The following is a 21317-nucleotide window of genomic DNA, read 5'->3' as shown; positions in this document are numbered from 1 at the left end:
TTTGCAATTACTCAGGGAGAGTATGTAAAGAGGATCGATGGAACCCAGGGAACCAACACTCTTTAACTAGCTGCAGAGAAAAACAGCCCTGGATGGACCCCCCTAAGGAGAAGAGTCAGAAGAGGATAATTAGGAAAGACTGGTGTCCTGGGAGTCAAATGAATAAAGAGAAGGCGGAGACAAGGAGGATCAGGAAAGAGACAGCAGTTGTGTCCAATGCTGTACAGAGATCAAAACCCGTCCACTTTATTTGGCAATAGGTGACTTAAAAAAAAAAATTACTTATTTAGGCTGCGCCGGGTCTTAGTTGCGGCACGCGGGATCTTCCTTGCTGCATGAGGGATCTTTCCTTTTTAGTTGTTGCAGGAGAACTGTTAGTTGCGGCATGCATGTAGGATCTAGTTCCCCGGCCAGGGATCGAACCCCGCCCCCTGCAATGGAAGAGCGTCCTCTTACTCACTGGACCACCAGGGAAGTCCCCGCAATAGGTGACGTTTGCCAGAGCAATTTCTGTGTTAGTGGTGAAGGCGGGAGTTCCACTGCAATAAATGAGTGAATGAGGGAGGAGAAAAAGCCGAGATGAGTAAATGAATGAATAAATCCAGCGCTGTGCCCTCACTTGCCCTGGGAATTTCCAAGGCCAACGTCGGGAGTTGGTGTTGTGGAAGGACCTTCCAGACAGGGCTCTGGATGCCGCTTAGGAAACCTGTCTGCTTCGCAACCCTTAGGTAGGCGCGACTCCAAGGTCAGGGTCACCTCTGGCCTCCAGGCAACCCGTCACCTTGACGACCAACTGAAAAAAACCGGAAAGTACGGAAGCTGTCAGGTCATCTCGCGATATCTGGTGGGCCGTCGTTGGCCTTCCGGGCCTGGGAACTGAGGCGGCCTCGCGAGACTTGCCTGGTTGAGCGCGGAGCCCGATGGTCCGAAAAGCTGGAACTGCGGGAGGGGAACATGTCGGATTCTGAGCTCGGCAGGAAGTGGGACCGGTGCTTGGCGGATGCCGTCGTGAAGATAGGTAAGGGGTTCCTAGTCTCCGGCAGGCCCCACCCGGAGCCGATAAGTTGGCTCAAGGCTCCGCTGACCCGGAGGGCAGAGGAGAAGCCCCGTGAGAGGTCAGGCCGTTCGGCCTGTTCCAGCCCCTCAGGCCCGGGAGAGCTGCCCGGGCCCGGGCGGGAGGTCACTGCGGCAGCTGGGAACTCGGACTCCAGGAGCCTGGGCGGCTGCCCGAGGTGGGGGTCGGGTTGGCACGTGGCAGGAGAGTTGGGGAACTCTGCGGGTTGAAGCAGTATGCAGGGCGCAACCTTGGGCTGGAGGCTGGAAATTTTCCTCCCTCGTGTCACATCTCTCGCACGGGGCGTGCAGCTTGTCCTGGAGGCCACATTCCTCTTCTGCTGAATCAAAAGTGCCCTCTAAGAAGGTCATCGGGAGCATTTTATAGATAGTGTCAGGCTCTAACGTGAGTTGCTGTCATTCCCGACTTGTAACCTGGTTTATAGGCATCAGAGTAGTCTGGGGCCTGAAATCCGAGACATAGTGATGGTCATCTGGAATTAGAATTGCCTTGGAAAGTAAGATAGTGATTGGTAACTTTTCAGCCCTTAGTGTAACTCTGTGTAGCCCTTTAACATGTGCTCAGGGACGACACAAAAATTATGAAGTCACTGCATGGAGGGGAGAGGGAAAGAGGGAAACTCACTAAGTGCCAGACTCTGTGCTTGGTGTGCAATTTAATACATTATTTAATACAAGTCATGAAATTGAGAGTCAAGTGAAGGGATTTGCCCAGGGCCTAATCAATGGCAAAGTTGGGAATTTAACCCAGGTTTTCTGAAGCTTCAAGTACCATACTTTTCTTCGATACTAATTTTTATTATCTAATTTTGATATTTTTGTATGGAAATCTTAAAAAAGTATTTAAGAGGATTTAGGATTGTGCCCTTGAATGAAAATATTGGAAAAGAAATAAAATTGTAAGGTCCATGAGAGCAGAGATATTTTCTGGTTCATTCACTGCTGTATCCTCAGCTCCCAGAAGAGTGCTTAATAAAAAATGTTGAGAATGAGTCAGTAAATGAAGTAATTTATCACGGCTACCCCTTCATCCTCGAATTCACCACTTACTGGCTGTGTGATTTCGGGCAAGTTATCTAACCTCTCTGTGCCTGCTTACTCATTTGTAAATTGGCAATAATATTGCTATCTCACAGAGTTGTTCTGAGGTTTAAATGAGTGAGTTTATGTAGAGGTTTCCTTAACTGTGAAATGGGGATAAAGAGATAGATTTACCTAAAAGGATTATGAAGACTGAAGGACAGAAAAGTACACAAGATAGTTGCACAATGCCTGGCACTTACTATATATTCAGTAAATGGTGGTAGTAATAATTGTTGATATTGATACTGTGCCACCGATGATCACCTGAGGCAGTAAGTAGTGTGTGTCATTCATGAGTGGGACATTGGTGGGGCATACACAGGTGGAATAATTAAATGAAGCATGGTGATATATGATTACAGATAAAAACTAAAATAAGTTATTCAGACTTCTTGCTGTAGAAGTATTATTATAAAGTAAATGGAGTGGTGGGTTGGGGGAAATGGGCCTTTAGTAGAGCTTTGGATAATGGCTTGGACTTGGATAGTCAGGGAGAGTGGAAGAACTTGAGCAGAGGCTGGTTGAACTTTTTTTTTTTTTTTTTTTTTTTTTTTTTTTTTTTGCGGTACGCGGGCCTCTCACTGTTGTGGCCTCTCCCGTTGCGGAGCACAGGCTCCGGACGTGCAGGCCCAGCGGCCATGGCTCACGGGCCCAGCCTTTCCGCGGCCTGTGGATCCTCCCGGACCGGGGCACGAACCCGTGTCCTCTGCATCAGCAGGCGGACTCTCAACCACTGCGCCACCAGGGAAGCCCTGGTTGAACTTTTATGGAGGAGGAATTGAAGCACGGAGAGGTTAAGTGGCTAGGAGTGGAGGAGCTAGGGTTAGAACCCAGGCATTCTAATTTCAGCACCCCCCTACTCCCTAGACAAGGCTGGTTTGGGTGGAGTCAGAATTGTGAATTACCTTAGAGAGATTCTATTTTATCTTGAAGGCTTTTGAGTTGGCTTTGGCTTTTTCACATGCATTCTGCATATTCAACACCTCTGTCTTAAAAATCTGTTACTTTCTGCTCCCAGGGCTCAGTAAGTCGAGGCTAGTAGGGAATCATGAGATGGTTTTAAGTAACAAATATGTACTGAGCTATGGGCCAGTTAGTGGGCAGACAGGGAAACAGAAGGCATTTCAGTGCCCTCAACAGGGAACTTATGTGATGTAAATGGAATTTTGGTATGATTGTCCTGGCAGTGTTTTATATAGAACAAATCAGGAGTAGAGGAGGCTAACAGTACTGTGAAGGTGAAGTGATAAAAGTCTGAACTGTTAGACCAGAAAGGAATGGGTCTGTTTGAGAAACTTCAAATTTTTTCCTCCATTTATAAAAAGGAGGTAGTAATACCCACCTCCTGGGCCAGCGCAGTGCCAAGTACATAGTAGGAACTCAATAAATGCTATTTTCTTTATCTTCTCTCCAACTGGGTTAACTTTGCCTCGTTTCATTTCTTATAAAGATGACTCCAAGGTTAGAACTTGGTTAAGTGGTGATGTCATTGATCAGAATTTGGAGGTAAAGCAGGAGGGGTGCATGTGCACCTCATTATACTAAGTTACATTTAAGACTTAGTAACTGATCATGTGAGGTGGCAGGAGAGAGACTGTAGTGAGAAAAAAGCTCATAATTTTGATTGTTTATCTGCTTCCATGGTTAAATTTGTTTGAGAATGATAATGAGGTTGAGAAGAAGTTTTTAATTTTGAGGGAGAAGCTGAGTTCAGATTTTGAGGGGGTTGTCCCTAAAGTAATGGACATAAGAAAAAGGGCATATGAGAAATGAAGCATGGAAGTGTAATTTTGGGGGACTTTCATCTAAGAGGTATTTGAGACTATGGAATGAACACTTTTTTTTTTTTTGGGGGCTGCCTTAGGTCTTAGTTGCGGCATGCAGGATCTTTCGTTGTAGCACGTGGGCTTCTCTCTAGTTGTGTCGCGTGGGCTCTAGATTCTGCGGGCTTAGTTGCCCCGTGGCATGTGGGATCTTAGTTACCCGATCAGGGATTGAACCTGCATCCCTTGCATTGGAAGGCAGATTCTAAACCACTGGATCACCAGGGAAGTCCCTGGAATGAACAGTCTTCTGTAGTGAGTGTGTTAGTTCCTATTCTATAGGCAGTGAGGTTATAGAACTCTTTAAACATATTTGGCTGCTTGCTTTTCTAGTACTTCAAAATGGAGATGGAGACTCAGGAACGGCAGCCTGCCATAATAAGATAGAGGTTTTTTGTAGAAGATGTAGTCAGGGAAGAAGGGCCAAGGCAGGCTTTCAGCTGCATATTGATAATTTCATATTCTCTGGCTTCAGAGAGACTGAAGGGAGGTCAAGGTGAATGGACAGCTCCCTTGGTGAGCACTTCTCTGTTTGGCACCTTATAACTAAGTGTTTTCATTCTTTTCCCACCGATTTGCTGAAAAATGACTATTTTAATCGCTTGTGTTTAGCTTAGATATTGTACAGCTGAGTTAAAGAGCCCTCATAAGCATGTACTTTAGGCACAGGTTGTTTTAAAATTGTTCTTCAAGGATTTACTCTGAAGCTTGAGTAATGTTCTCATATGATTTTGTCCTATAGGAAGAGCTACATTTATTTATCAATACCACACCTCCTTTCCTATCATAGGGAAAGCAGTTTTATTTCCCCCATATTCTGGTTTTAAAATATCTATTTATTTGTGTATAATAGGAGTATGTGGGATAGAAGATTTCTAATATGGTTTGACCTGGTGTATTGAGCTCATTGACTCAAAGAAACAAAACAAAGCACACGCCTCCCTGTAATAGGCACAATAGGCCATTGTTTGTTAAACATGTTTCTCTCTTCTTTCACTTCTTGTTCCTTTCTTCCCCTCACATTTTTCCTTTCTCCCTAGTTCATCCATAAGGTTTGAGACTAATGTCTTTAAAAAAAAATAATAACATTGTTAGCATTTAAGAAGTTCCTAGGTGTCTTATTTATTCTCCATCACATCACTAATTTTTTTTAAATTTTTTTTTTTTTTCTTTTTTGCGGTACGCGGGCCTCTCACTGTTGTGGCCTCTCCCGTTGTGGAGCACAGGCTCTAGGCGTGTGGGCTTCAGTAGTTGTGGCTCACGGCCTCTAGAGCGCAGGCTCAGTAGTTGTGGCGTATGGGCTTAGTTGCTCTGTGGCATGTGGGATCTTCCTGGACCAGGGCTCGAACCTGTGTCCCCTGCACTGGCAGGCATTTTTTTGTTTTTTTTTTTAAACATCTTTATTGGAGTATAATTGCTTTACAATGGCGTGTTAGTTCCTGCTGTATCACAAAGTGAATCAGCTATACATATACATACATCCTCATATCTCCTCCGTCTTGCGTCTCCCTCCAGCCCTCCCTGTCCCACCCCTCTAGGTGGTGACAGAGCACCAAGCTGATCTCCCTGTGTTATGTGGCTGCTTCCCACTAGCTATCTATTTTACATTTGGTAGTGTATGTATGTCCATGCCACTCTCTCACTTCATTCCAGCTTACCCTTCCCCCTCCCTGTGTCCTCAAGTCCATTCTCTACATCTGCGTCTTTTTTTTTTTTTTTTTTTTTTTTCTCGGTACGCAGGCCTCTCGCTGCTGTGGCCTCTCACGTTGCGGAGCACAGGCTCCGGGCGCACAGGCTCAGCGGCCACGGCTCACGGGCCCAGCCGCTCCGTGGCATGTGGGATCCTCCCGCACCGGGGCACGAACCCATGTCCCCTGCATTGGCAGGCGGACTCTCAACCACTGCGCCACCAGGGACGCCCTACATCTGTGTCTTTATTCCTATCCTGCCCCGCGGTTCTTCAGAACCATTTTTTAAAAAAAATTCCATATATATGTGTTAGCATACGGTATTTGTTTTTCTCTTTCTGACTTACTTCACTCTGTGTGACAGTGTCTAGGTCCATTCACCTCACTACAAATAACTCAATTTTGTTTCTTTTTATGGCTGAGTAATATTCCATTGTATATATGTGCCACATCTTCTTTATCACTTAGGTTGCTTCCATGTCCTGGCTATTGTAAATAGTGCTGCAATGAACATTGTGGTACATGACTCTTTTTTTTTTTTTTTTTTTTTTTTTTGCGGTATGCGGGCCTCTCACTGTTGTGGCCTCTCCCGTTGCGGAGCACAGGCTCCGGACACGCAGGCCCAGCGGCCATGGCTCACGGGCTCAGTCGCTCCGCGGCATGTGGGATCTTCCCGGACCAGGGCACGAACCCGTGTCTCCCGCATCGGCAGGCGGATTCTCAACCACTGCGCCACCAGGGAAGCCCATGACTCTTTTTAAATTATGGTTTTCTCAGGGTAGATGGCAGGCAGATTTTGAACCACTCTGCCACTAGGGAAGCCCCACTAATTTTTCTTAATAGCTCCTATCACCATCTGGAATTTGCAATTTGTTTCTTTACTTGATTGTCCCTCCTCCCTAGAATGTAAACTTTGTGAGAACCAGAGACTGTTTTGTTCACTGTTGACCCCCAGCCCCTGGGATAGAGGAGGCATACAGTAACTATTGTTAAATGAATGATATGTGTTGCTGAGAATTTTGTAGACTCTTTTCTCAGCCCGTATCTGCTACTCAGTGTCTTTATTAACTGAATGGATTAGCATTTAAATTTTAAAAGTCCAAGTAGGGTACATTTCATGTGAATTTCTGCCAGTTCACACTTTGCTTATGTGTCCTTGTACTCTTGGAACTTTTACCAACTTTTAATTTCATCTGGGCATGTAAATTATTGTCGGTAATCTTAATAATAAAGTAGTATTAGAAATATTTGGGAGTAGTCAACCAAGAAACATAAACCAGAGCGCACTTTATTTAAACAAGTAGAGCATGATGTTGGTTTAAGTGGTACTGCCAAAGCCTTATTGCAGGAAATTAAAAAGGAGTGAAGAATATTACGTTTTATGAATAGCATGTTCCATTAGTTTATGTGACTGCGTCATTAATGGTTTTTGCTAATTTTTTGAGTTTATTTTTGTTTTATCAGATTTATTGAATGCTCTGGTTTTCTTTCCCACTCTGCCCAAGGGATGTGCCATTTATTGATATTTTCCTTGTACATACTGAGTAGTTAGTCTTGTGTGTACCCACATGAATAAGACACACATTCTTGCTAATGAGAATAGGAGGCATAGTATTGTGCTAACACAGGAGTCTTAATAGTTCTGGGACAGAGCTGATGCGCTCACCTTTGCTTGTCACTCGGACTGGATGGGAGGTTTTATCTATTTCCTGTTTCCCAGGGGAAATAAGATCCTAAAAGATGAGCAAATCAGAGTTTATGAGACTTATTGAGGTCCTTCTCTGCAATTTGAGAATATCTAAGCCCTGCGAGTGTAGGTCATAGAAGCATTGTCATTGCCCTTAGAGTGCTGTTACAACTCACTCTCGAATGCAGAAGGCCTGTGCTGGCAGGCTGTGACCTCATGACCAAGTTGATGTCTGTGTGCCAGAGGCTATGGCCCCAGATTTGCTGGAGGAAGCTTTGAGGAGAATCTCGTTCCAGTACTTTGTGGATTCATTTGGAGGCCTTGGGAATCCTTAATGTGAAAAAACTGTGAAATTGGCTATGTCCTTTCTCCCCCACATTTCACTCCCACTTTGAGACCAGAGTAAGGAATATCTAGTCTTTCTAAATTTTATTTTAATTAATTAATTTATTTTTGTCTGTGTTGGGTCTTAGTTGATGTGTGCGGGCTTTAGTTGCGGCGAGTGGGGGCTACTCTTCTTTGTGGTGCACAGGATTCTCATTGCAGTGGCTTCTCTTGTTGCAGAGCATGGGCTCTAGGTACATGGGCTTCAGTAGTTGCAGCAGGCGGGCTCAGTAGTTCTGGCTCGCAGGCTTTAGAGTGCAGGCTTAGTAGTTATGGCACACGGGCTTAGTTGTTTCGTGGTATGTGGAGTCTTCCTGGACCAGGGCTCGAACCTGTGTTCCCTGCATTGGCAGGCGGATTCTTAACCACTGTGCCACCAGGGAAGTCTCAGGAATATCTAGTCTTAATAATCCATGTATTGGCCAGAAAATCTAAAAGAGGGGAAAGAGATGTCATGGTTGGCAGAGGGGTTGACCAATGCCATGATACTTTCCTGAAAAAGGCTGTCCTTGCAAGCCAGGTGTATTAAGCATAAGGAAAAATGCAAGCCATGGACATTTATAAGCAGCCCCTAGAATGTATTCCATTTAATGGACTGTGGTAACATTCACATGCCTTTCCTTTTCTTTTGCCTGATTTTTTGCATTAGAAATAAGTGTACCAATAATTACCTCTCTGTGCCTCAGTTTCCTCAACTATAAAATGGTAATTGTTTACAAGTGATGATAAAATGAGATAATACCTGTACAGTGGTTAGTACATTACCTGTACTTGGTAAATACTAGCTGCAGGCATGTGAATGAAGGATAGCAATCATAAGTTAAAATAACACGTTTGCTCCTATCACGGCTATTGTGGGTGGTATGGAAGTCCGACAATTGGTATTCCAGTTTTATATACATAGTAGTAATAATTAATGTATACTTCTCTAAACAATTTAATACCAGGCATTGTGGAAATCTCGGGGGAGGGGTGCACAGCTGAATAGGCACTGGGCCTACCCTTGAGGGGATTACCTTCTTGAGGAATGTGAAAAGGAGGTGGAGACTTTGGAATTCCATCTTAGAGAATTCCATCTTAGGTGTTTAGTAGGTGGACCGGGTGGAGGTCTGCATTTCAGGTCTCAGAAACTGTCCAGGCATCATCCCAGAGGAAAGAGAGACTTTGGCTCCTTCAGGGAGTGATGATAATGGCTACCATTTATTGAGCACTTACTATGTGCCAGACATTGTGCTAAGCATGTTACATTATCTCATTTAATCCTCATATTCTTTTTTTTTTTTTTTTTTTTTTTTTTTTAATTTTTTTTTAAATTTTGTGCGGTACGCGGGCCTCTCACTGCTGTGGCCTCTCCTCAGGCTCCGGACGCGCAGGCTCAGCGGCCATGGCTCACGGGCCCAGCCGCTCTGCGGCACGCGGGATCCTCCCAGACCGGGGCACGAACCCGTGTCCCCTGCATCGGCAGGCAGACTCCCAACCACTGCGCCACCAGGGAAGCCCAATCCTCATATTCTTGAGGGGTATTTTCCCTCAATGATTTTTTTTAAAATTGTGATAAAATACAGATAACAAAATTTACCGTTTTATGGGGGGGATAAATTAGGAGTTTGAGATTAACATATACCCACTACTATATATAAAATAGATGAACAACAAGGACCTACTGTATAGCACAGGGAACTATATTCAATATCTTGTAATAACCTATAATAGAAAAGAACCTGAAAAAGTTATATATATATATATATATATATATACATATATATACATATATATATACACACACATACATATATATATATATACATACATATATATATAACTGAATTATCTTGCTGTATACCCAAAACTAACACAACATTGTAAATCAACTATATTTCAATAAAATTTTTTAAATTTTAATTTAAATTAAAACATTTTAAAATTGACCATCTTAACCATCTTTAGGTGTACCACTAAGTGGTATTAAATATGTTCACAGGGCTTCCCTGTGGTGCAGTGGTTGAGAGTCCACCTGCTGATGCAGGGCATACGGGTTCGTGCCCCAGTCCGGGAAGATCCCACATGCTGCGGAGCGGCTGGGCCCGTGAGCCGTGGCCGCTGAGGCTGTGCATCCGGAGCCTGTGCTCCACAACGGGAGAAGCCACAACAGTGAGAGGCCCGCGTACTGCAAAAAAAAAAAAAGTTCACAGTGCTGTACACTCATTACCATCGTCTATCTCCATAACTCTTCATCTTGTAAAACTGAAACTCTGTACCCAGTTAACAATAACTCCCTACTCCTGCCCATACCTCCCAGCCCCTGACAACCACCACTCTACTTTCTGTCTCTGTGATTTTGACTACTCTTAAGTACCTCATGTAAGTAGAATCATACAGTATTTGTCTTTTTGAGATTGGCTTATTTCACTTTGTATAATGTCTTCAAGGTTTACTCTATTTTTTTATTTATTTAGACTGTGTTGGGTCTTCCTTGCTGAGCACGGGCTTTCTCTAGTTGCAGCTGGTGGAGGCTACTCTTTGTTGCGGTGCACGGGCTTCTCATTGCAGTGGCTTCTCTTGTTGTGGAGCACGGGCTCTAGGCCTGTGGGCTTTAGTAGTTGTGGCTCGCAGGCTCTAGAGCGCAGGCTCAGTAGTTGTGGCACACGGGCTTAGTTGCTCTGCTCTGCTTAGATCATGTGGGATCTTCCCGGACCAGGGCTGTAACCCATGTCCCCTGCATTGGCAGGCAGATTCTTAACCCCTGTGCTACCAGGGAAGCCTGTTGTGGCTATACCATTTTACACAAGAGTCCCAGTTTCTTCACATCCTCACCAACATTTGTTCTTTTCTTTTAAAAAAATTTTTTTAATAGTAGCCATCCTAATCAATGTAAGGTAGTATCTCATTGTAGCTTTGATTTACATTTCTCTAATAATTAGTGATGTTCAGTGCATCTTTTCCTATACTTATTGGCCATTTGTATATCTTCTTTGGAGAAATGTCAGTTCAAGTCCTTTGTCCTTTTTTTTAATCATTTACTTTTGGCTGCATTGGGTGTTTGTTGCTGTACACAGGCTTCCTCTAGTTGTGGTGAGCGGGGGCTACTCGTCATTGGGGTGCACGTGCTTCTCATTGTGGTGGCTTCTCTTGTTGTGGAGCATGGGCTCTAGGCGTGTGGGCTTCAGTAGTTGTGGCATGCGGGCTCAGTAGTTGTGGCTCACAGGCTCTAGGGTATAGGCTCAGTAGTTGTGGCGTGTGGGCTTAGTTGCTCCGCGGCATGTGAGATCTTCCTGGACCAGCGTTCGAACCCGTGTCCCCTGCATTGGCAGGCAGATTCTTAACCACTGTGCCACCAGGGAAGCCCCCTTTGTCCATCTTTGAATTATTTTTGTTGTTGTTGCATTTAGCATTTCTCTATATATTCTTTTAAAAAATATTTATTTATTTATTTATTTATTTATTTATTTATTTATTTATTTTTGGTTGCGTTGGGTCTTTGTTGCTGTGCTGTGCATGGGTTTTCTCTAGTTGTGGCGAGTGGGGGCTACTCTTTGTTGGCATGCGCGGGCTTCTCATTGCAGTGGCTTCTCTTGTTGCGGTCACAGGCTTCTAGGTGCGCAGGCTTTGGTAGTTGCAGCACGCGGGCTCAGTAGTTGTGGCTCTCTGGCTCTAGAGCGCAGGCTTAGTAGTTGTGGCACATGGGCTTAGTTGCTCTGCAGCATGTGGGATCTTCCCAGACCAGGGCTTGAACCCGTGTCCCCTGCACTGGCAAGTGAACTCTTAACCACTGTGCCACAAGGGAAGTCCCATCTCTATATATTCTTGATATTAATCCTTTATCGGATCTGTGATTTGCAAAGAATTTCTCCCATGTATGTGGGATACCTTTTTGCTCTGCTGATATTATCTTTTGGTGCACAAAATTAAAAAATTTTTATGAAGTCCAGTTTGTCAATTTTTTCTTTTGTTGACTGTGCTTTTGGTGTGTGAGCAGCAAAAATCTTGTTTCTCATCTACTTTCATACTGACAGTACTTCTGAGGGCAGATGTGTGGGTTTTCCACACCAAGGTATTCTCTGACACCAGCTGGGTACTCCATTACACAATTCAATTCTGACAGTAACAGGATAGCACAGACCCTATGAGTTAAGGGCTTAGTCCCCTAAGACTCTCACTTCAGATGCCAATCAGAAGTCCAGATTGTTACCTACCCTTCTGACTGACTGGCTGTGAATCAGAGGTTCCCATGATTCCCTCTTAGGGTTCAATAATTTGTTAGAATGGCTCACAGAGCTCAGGAAAACAGTCTATTTAGTAGATTACCAGTTTATTACCAAGGATACTGAAGAATATGAATGAACAGCCAGATGAAGAGATACATTTGGTGAAGTCCTGAAGGGTTCCAAGCGCAGGAGCTTCTGTTTCTGCGGAGGTGGGATGCACCTCCCTCCTGGCATGTAGCCCTCCTGGCATGTAGATGTGTTCACCATCCTGGAAGCTCTCAGAACCCCATACTTTGGGGATTTTTCGGAAGCTTCATCATGAAGGCATGATTAATCATTAACTCAATCTCCAGCCCTTCTCCCCTTCTTGGAGGATGGGGGATGAGGCTGAAAATTCCAAGTATGACTTGGTCTTTCTGGTGATCAGTCCTTATCCTGAAGCTATGCAGGAGCCCATCAAGAGTCGCCTCATTAGAGTAAAAGACACGCCTATCACCCAAGAAGTTCTAAGGGATTTAAGAGTTCTCTGCCAGGAACTGGAGGCAGAGACTGATATATGTAGTTGTATGATTTCATATCCAAGAAATCATTGCCAAATCCAATGTGGTGATGTTTTTGCCCTGTTTTTCCTCTTAGAGTCTTACAGTCTTACAGGTTTTTGAGCTGTATTCAGTTAATTTTTGTATATGGTGCTAGATGAGGAGAGTCTGATTTCATGTTTTTTGCATGTGGATATCCAGTTTTCCCAGAACCATTTGTTGAAAAGACAGGCCTTTCCCCACTGAATGGTCTTGGCACCCTTGTCAAAAACCATTTGACCATATATGCAAGGGTTTGTTTCTGGGCTGTCTATTCCATTGGTCTATCTGTCTGTCTTTATGCCAGTACTACACTGTTGTGTTTTTTTTTGACCATGCCGTGTGGTTTGAGAGATCTTAGTTCCCTGACCAGGGCTTGAACCTGGACCCACGGCAGTGAAAGCTCTGAGTCCTAACCACTGGACCACCAGGGAATTCCCAGTACTACATTGTTTTGAAAACTGTAGCTTTGTAGTAAGTTTTGAAATCAGGAAGTGTGTCTCTTGGTTTGTTCTTTTTCAAGATTATTTTGGCTATTCAGGGTCCCTTGAGATTCCATATGAATTTTAGGATGGGTTTTCTATTTCTGCAGAAAATATCATGGGATTTTGATAGGGATTGAATCGAAGCTGTAGATCACTTTGGATAGTATTGACATCTGGTAGTAAATAATATTCTATGGTATGGATATACCACATTTTGTTTATCCATTTATCAGTTGATGGACATTTAGGTTGTTTACACTTTTTCGCTATTATGAATAATGCTTCTGTGACCAAGTATACCAGTTTTTATATGGACATATGTTTTCATTTCTCTTGGGTATGTTCCTAGGAGTGAGATTACTGGATTGTACGGCTCTTTGTGTAGCATTGAGAAAAACCATTAAATGTTAAGCTGAAGAGTGACGTGGTTGAATGTCTGATTTCAGAAAGATCCCTGAAGTATTATGAGAATGAATTGGAAAGGGCCAGAATGAGGGCAAGGGATGTATTAGTATATTATTGCAAAATCATGTCATAAGTGAAATGATCAGGTTAGAGGAACCCAGAACTAAGATGGGGCAGAAGGAGTGGAGTGGAGACAGATGTCATGGTGACAGTGCAGCAGTCATGTTTACAGAACTTGAAATGCAGGCTCACGAGAGCAGGAGTTGTCAGGGCGATGTCAAACCTACATAAATGGAGAGTGGAATTGCGGTTGACAAGTAGGAGAGGCAGGAGGGGAGCCCAAGTAACATTTTGCAGTTTATTAATTTCTCTTATGTCTTGAGATTTGTCACTGGTTATATGCAGCTCTGTCAACAGAGATGAAAGTTAATGCTTTGCCATACATTCATCTTCATGAAAAGAAAGGGTTTAGCCTTGTTCCTTCCTTGCTAAGAAAGTAGGACAGTAGATGATTTAGCAGCTGACCTACCTTAGAATTAACCAGCAGGTTTTGTGCATTCATCTGCTAATCAATTGTGTGTAGTTAAATTGATTGTTTAAGACCATTTTAATGTTAAAAAAATACTGTACTGGTTAACTCATCTATAACAAAGGAGGGAAGGATATACAATGGAGAAAAGACAGTCTTTTCAGTATGTGGTGCTGGGAAAACTGGACAGCTACATGTTAAAGAATGAAATTAGAACACTGTCTAACACTCAAAATGGATTAGAGACCTAAATGTAAGACAGGACACTATAAAACTCCTAGAGAAAAACATAGGAAGAACACTCTTTGACATAAATCACAGCAAGATCTTTTTTGATCCACCTCCTATAGTAATGGAAATAAAAATAAACACAAATTGGACCTAATGAAAATTAAAAGCTTTTGCAAAGCAAAGGAAACTACAAACAAGACGAAAAGGCAACCCTCAGAATGGGAGAAAATATTTGCAAACGAATCAATGGACAAAGGATTAATCTCCAAAATATATAAACAGCTCAGGCGGCTCAATATTAAAAAAACAAACAACCCAATCAAAAAATGGGCAGAAGACCTAAATAGACATTTCTCAAAGAAGACATATAGATGGCCAAGAAGCACATGAAAAGCTGCTCAACTGCTCAACATCACTAATTATTAGAGAAATGCAAATAAAAACTACGGTGAGGTATCACCTCATACCAGTTAGAATGGCCATCATCAGAAAATCTACAAACAACAAATGCTGGAGAGGGTGTGGAGAAAAGGGAATCCTCTTGTACTGTTGGTGGGAATGTAAATTGATACAGCCACTCTGGAGAACAGTATGGAGGTTCCTTAAAAAACTAAAAATAGGACTACCATATGACCCAGCAATCCCATTACTGGGCATATACCCAGAGAAAACCATAATTCAAAAGGACACATGCGAGACCTTCCGTGGTGGCGCAGTGTTTAAGAATCTGCCTGCCAATGCAGGGACATAGGTTCGATCCCTGGTCTGGGAAGATCCCACATGCCATGGAGCAACTAAGCCCATGCACCACAACTACTGAGCCTGCGCTCTAGAGCCTGTGAGCCACAACTACTGAGCCCACGTGCCACAACTACTGAAGCCCGCGTGCCTAGAGCCCGTGCTCTGCAACAAGAGAAACCACTGCAATGAGAAGCCCGCGCACCGCAACTAAGAGTAGCCCCTGCTCACTGCAACCAGAGAAAGCCCGTGTGCAGCAAGGAAGACCCAATGCAGCCAAAAATAAACAAATAAAACAAAGAAAAACACACATGCACCCCAGTGTTCATTGCAGCACTATTTACAATAGCCAGGTCATGGAAGCAACCTAAATGCCCATCGACAGACGAATGGATAAAGAAGATGTGGTACATATATACAGTGGAATATTACTCAGCCATAAAAAGGAATGAAATTGGGTCATTTGTAGAGACGTGGATGAGCCTAGAGACTGTCATACAGAGTGAAGTAAGTCAGAAAGAGAAAAACAAATATCGTATATTAACGCATATATGTGGAACCTAGAAAAATGGTACAGATGAAACGGTTTGCAGGGCAGAAATAGAGACACAGACGTAGAGAACAAACGTATGGACACGACGTGGGGAAAGTGGCGGGGGTGTGGTGGTGGTGGTGGTGGCATGAACTGGCAGGTTGGGATTGATATGTATACACTAATATGTATAAAATAGATAACTAGTAAGAACCTGCTGTATAAAAAATAAAGTAAAATTCAAAAAAAAATACTATACTGAAAGAGGCCATTGAATAGTCATGGAAAAAGAAAGCAAATTACTGTTTTTCTTTAAGTATCAGTTCATCTGATAAATGTGGGTTACCACAAAGTGTTGGTGGCTCACCAAAAAGTGCCTTTTGGTAGCCTGTGTTTGCAAACTGATACCTCTCCATTTCATGGAGTGATATCAATTAGGCTAAACTAAAATACTTCAAAGGTTTTTGGTTGTTTATAGGTTTGGGTTTCAAATTAGTACATGTTAATTGTTGAATTAGTAGCCGTATTTTGTTTGTTATATGTATTTATAAACAATGTTTGGGAGCAGAAATCCTTTTTGCATTTGCGGCAGCAATATGAATAATGGAACATTGTGATCTTCCTAGAGGAGAGTTTTCTGTTAGTATTGTAGAATAATGTAATTAGGCACTATATGGAACTTGAAAACATATTTAAATTTTTGTTTTGGCTGTGGTTTTATGCTTTCCTAAAATGTGGCCTGAAAGTTTATTAGTAAATATGCTGAATTACTTTTTCTGGCAAGTGCATTTCAGTGTTGAATCCAAAGGAAAATACAAATATTTACTTATAAAAGTCATTTGGTGTGGTAATATTGACCGACCCATTAGTGAAATGTTAGGGCATTGCTAGCTTGGATCCTGTTTATTTAAAGGCCAAGAGAGGGAAAGAGAGAGGAAGTTAACATTAATTGAATACCTGTTATGTGCCAAGGTATTTGGCACACTAATATATTATCCCTTTTTTACTCTCCTAGCAATTCAGTGAGGAAGTTTATATTTTCTCTTTTTCAGCAAGAAAAATAATGCTCAAAGATACTTGTAGAAACTGAGAAGTTCATGTGGATTTTTAAAATCCACATGAAAATGTAAACAATCCAGAACAAAGTGATTTTTTTTTTTTTTGCTGTGCCCTGAGGCATGTGGAATCTTAGTTCCCCAACCAGGGATGGAACCCTTGCCCCCTGCAGTGGAAGTGCAGAGTCTTAACCACTGAACTGCCAGGAAAGTCCCCAAAGCGATTTTTAAAAAGAAAAACAAAGTTGGAAGACTAACATTACCTGACTTCAAGACTTACTGTAAAGCTTCAGTAAACAAGACAGTGTGGTGTTGGAGAAGGGGTACACGTATAAATCGGTGAGATTGGCTAGTGTCTAGAAATAGACCCATAAATATATTGTCAATTCATTTTTGACAAAGATGCCAAAGCAGTTTAATGGGGAAAGGAAAATCTTTTCAAGAAATTGTGCTAGAATAACTGGGTATCCATAGAGAGAAAAAAATGAACCTCATTATCATACATAAAAATTAACTTGAAGAATCACAGACATGTAAAAGCTAAAACTAAATATTTCTAAAAGAAAGCATTGGAGAAAAATCTTTGTGACCTTGAGTTCAAAAAGATTCCTTAAAAAAAATATTTCTTAGATCACAGCAAAATCACAAAAAAACTGATATGCTGGATTTGATCAGAATTTAAAACTTGCTCTTTGAAAGACACCATTAAGAGAACAAAAAAAGGCAAGCCACAGAATGGGAGAGAATATTTGCAATACATATATCTGATAAAGGACTTGTTTCCAGAATAAAGAATTTTAAAATTTCATCATAAGAAGACAATCCATCTAAGAAAATTGGTAAAATGTTTGAAAAGATTCTTTGCAAAAGAAGTTATACTAATGGCAAATAAGAACATGAAAAGATGTTAACATAAATAGGCGTTGGGGAAATGCAAATTAAAATCATAATGAGATACCCCTATACACCCATTAAAATAGTTTAAAAGACTGACAACATTAAAGGTTTTCTAGGATGTGGAGCAACTGGAATTCTTGTACACTGTTGTTGGGAAAGTATAATGGCACAATCATTTTGTAAAACTGGTAGTTTGTTATAAAGTTAAACATACCATCTATTCATTCTACTCCTGGGTATTTATTTACTCAGGAGAAATGAAAACATGTTCACAAAAAGTCGTATATATGTGTCCTTGAAAGGAGTCCTTGATAACCATAAAGTGAGAAAAGCAAATTTTAGAACATCATGTGTGATAAATGATCCTACTTACATAAGTGGAATGATAAACAATAAACTTAATCCAAATTACTTCTTGGAATGATAATGATGCTTGGTGTGGAGGATCATTAACTTTGCTCTTTTTATGATGTAAGGAAATAAATTTGAGAACAATTTCTGTTCAAAAAATTATTTACTGAGTTCACTTGGTTCCTACAGTTGAGGACTATGAATAATCTTTAAATAAATATGTTAAGTCTGGTTTTGTGATTTAATAGGTTAGTTTAAATAAGCTTTTCACTAACTTTGAAATTACACTGGTACCTATAAATGAAGTTTCTCATTGATTGACAGGTTAATGGGATTTGCTCTTGGTGTGGACATGATGTCCCATTGTTGCTTTCCTTGTTTGGCCCCAGTTGAATAACTTCCATGAATACGTAGACTTACAGAACGATAGATTATTAGAGCTGGAAGGAACCTTAGGGATTCATTTGGTCTAGTGGTTTTTAAATATCTTCCAAAGTACCCTAGTGGTTGCCACTGGGGGAGGGGGGCTAGGTACAGAGCAGAAAGGGAAGGCCAAGCAAGTGGATTTCTAGTCAGGCTTCAGCCCAGTCCCCTCCCCCTGCCCGAACAGAGCAACTCCACTTTGATCTGTTGTATTTATATATTTTCTGCTTAAGATTTTATTTGGAAAAATAATTTGAATGTTTTAGGGGGGGAGAAAAGGCTGATAACAGTGCAGTGATTTCAACCCTTTCATTTAACAGATTGGAAAAATGATGTCTGGAGAATTTGAGATGTGTTTCCCAGGGTCTGTTCATATAGAGTGATTTGTTTGGAGCCTGTTTCTTTCTGTTCTGGATATTGGACAGATTTGTCCACGAGACTGCAGCTTTACAACTCCTCCTGGATTTACCCAGTCTCTGGGGTCCCACACACTTGGGGCACACATACACACACTCTCTGCATTCTCCTACCACTGACCAGTCAGTAACGTAGTTTGCATCTCAGTTTAAGATAACATTTCTATTGAATGTGTTTGCTTCCTGTTTCAGCTGGAGACCGTTTCTAACTGAGAAATGGCTATCTAGAGTCATATAACTTATATGTTACAACAAACAGGGGAGTTTATTTATCATGTTTTCAAAATGTGGTCTATAGAGCCTTAGAGTGTGTGGGGCCCACCTGGGGACAAGTACAGGGTTCAGGAGGGTAGGGCCTGGATGCTACTTTGACTCCTCAAATAGCAGCTTAGTTTTACCTTTTGAATGTACTGGGCTTTCACAGAAGATTTCTCTGGAAGAAAGGCTTTCTGCTTTGAAAGAAAGAAGAGGAAGAAAGAAGGGAATTGCGTCCAGCCTCTCACTGTGAGGGTGAGCGACCTGAGGGCCTGCAGTGTTAACCTCCTTCAGCTGGAAACGCAGCGTGTGGGACATTGAACGAAGAGTCGGCCTTGGAATTCCCTGGTGGTCTAGTGGTTGGGACTCTGCGCTTTGACTGCTGTGGCCCGGGTTCAGTCCCTGGTTGTGTACCATTTGGCATGGCGCAGCCAGAAAATAAAGCGTGGGCCTTGAGCCGAGTGAGCTTGGGACAGTCTTTGGCTTCTTTGAGCCTCAGTTTCCTCTTCTGTAAATTTGGGATGCTAATCCCTCCGTGGTTTTGATGAAGCCCAGGATTAGATAATAACCTAATGGTTGTGAAAGTATTTTATAAATTGTAAACCCCTAGACCAGGGGTGAAGTACCACCTCACCCCCAGGGACATTTGGCAATGTTTGGTGCCATGTATGGTTGCCATACTGGGGGAGTGGGGGTACTGACATCTGATGGGTCGTGGACAGGGGTGCCACTAAAACGACAGCACCCACGACAAAGGAGTACCAGCCCCAAGTGTCAGCAGTCAAGGTTGAGAAATCCTGCCCATGACAAATGTAACTAACTTCTCTAGACTTCTCATTCTTTATGACTCCCCTGCCACAGCCCTGCCAGACTACACTCACCCAACACAGGGTCGAATATTCTTACATATAGTACATCTGTACACACAGACTCTTTCGGCAACAAACATAATGGGAAATGAAGTGGAAAAAAAAAGAAAAAGGAACAAACAATAATTAGAATGACTTTAAAAAAAAAAATTTGGCCACACTGCACGGCTTCTGGGATCCTAGTTCCTTGACCAGAGATTGAACCCGCGCGCTCAGCATTGAAATCGCTGAGTCCTAACCACTGGACCGCCAGGGAATTCCCTAGAATGACTTTAAAGAAAGCATAGCTTATAATTTTTAGGTCTTTTCTTTTTTGACTAAATACATACTTGTAAAAAAAAAGAATTGTATTACTTAAAGTGAAAGTCCATTGGAATCTAGATAATGATTATTAACAATTTAACTTGTCTCTTTAAAAGAAGTGGAGAAAGTGAATTTGAAATGCTTTTTATTTATTTATTTTAAAAATTATTTATTTATTTTTGGCTGCATCGGGTCTTAGTTGGGGCCCTTGGGATCTTTCATTGCGGCACGAGGGCTTCTCTCTAGTTTTGTGGCACAGGCTCCGGAGCATGTGGGCTCTGTAGTTGCGGCACGTGGGCTCTCTAGTTGTGGCACGTAGGCTCTCTAGTTGTGGTGTGGGATTGCCCTGCGGCATGTGGGATCTTAGTTCCCTGACCAGGGATTGAACCCGCGTCTCCTGCAGTGGCAGACGTATTCTTAACCACTGGACCACCAGGGAAGTCCCTGAAATGCTTTTTAGAAAGCATGATAGGAACAAGAAATAAAGGATAAAGAGGTGTGCTCACTTCTACAGCACATATACTAAAAAAAACTGGAATGATACAGAGAAGGTTAGCATGGCCCCCGAGCAAGGATGACACACAAATTCATGAAGCATTCCATATTTTAAAAAGGGGGGGGTACCACTTAGAATAACATTTTAGAAGAATATGGGATATGAAAATATGGTCAATATTAATGGAAGATGGGGAGCCGTTTAGAAAAATGGTACAAGTGAGATGTGTCTGGGAGAGAGGGCAGATGGGGGAGCAGATGGCAGTTGGCCCAGGTGCTTGTTTAAAATAATAGAGACCCACGACCAAGTTGCTTCAATTGTGTATTTCTTCAGGTAGAATTTGATGAATAGTTAACGGTGTATACGGGAGGAATTGAAATCCATTGCTTTTACTTCCGTTTTCTTTATCCAACCTAAACCTGCATTAGAATGCTTAGGATAATTTGTAATTATTATAACACTCTGACATAATTGTTGACGGATTTGTAGACCTACTTTATTTTGACAAATGTTAGAAACAAATGTTTCGATTGTCAGAACCTGCACATATAAACTACTCAGAATTCCTTTTTGATAGATTTTAAATGATTAACTGAAGCAAATGATTTGAGCAACATAATTCACGTTTTCCCAGGGAGGTGGTCCTAGGAAAGCTGCTAGTTTCTTGGCATCATTTCAGGTGACTACATTGAAGTCCATGAGTTGTAGGAATTTTTTTTTTTAACCATTTCAGCATAAACCTGTATGTGAGCTTATAATATCCCCCTCTGATTAGAAGCAAAAATACAGCATATTACTGCTCTAATCTTA

General features: G+C 42.0%; 1 protein-coding gene and 1 non-coding gene across 5 annotated transcripts in view; both read left to right on the top strand.

The window, feature by feature from the left end:
- Positions 1–875: 875 nt before the first annotated feature.
- Positions 876–21317, top strand: part of MICOS10 (mitochondrial contact site and cristae organizing system subunit 10) — a 37027-nt gene continuing 16585 nt past the window's right edge. The window contains exon 1 of one of the 4 annotated variants that reach the window (XM_067016174.1): positions 876–1018. In XM_067016174.1, the coding sequence (XP_066872275.1) occupies positions 955–1018 (64 nt within the window). In that variant the 5' untranslated portion in view covers positions 876–954. The remainder of the gene's footprint in view (positions 1019–21317) is intronic. The other 3 variants (XM_067016169.1, XM_067016172.1, XM_067016168.1) reach the window with 3 other exon arrangements.
- LOC131746772 (U6 spliceosomal RNA) lies at positions 20510–20620 on the top strand. Its single transcript, XR_009332649.1, has one exon. It is a non-coding gene; the product is annotated as a U6 spliceosomal RNA (small nuclear RNA).

This window comes from Kogia breviceps, chromosome 1 (assembly GCF_026419965.1).
Source record: "Kogia breviceps isolate mKogBre1 chromosome 1, mKogBre1 haplotype 1, whole genome shotgun sequence".
In the NCBI taxonomy this organism is placed as follows: Eukaryota; Metazoa; Chordata; class Mammalia; order Artiodactyla; family Physeteridae; genus Kogia; species Kogia breviceps.
This window is presented reverse-complemented; position numbering and strand designations above follow the sequence as displayed.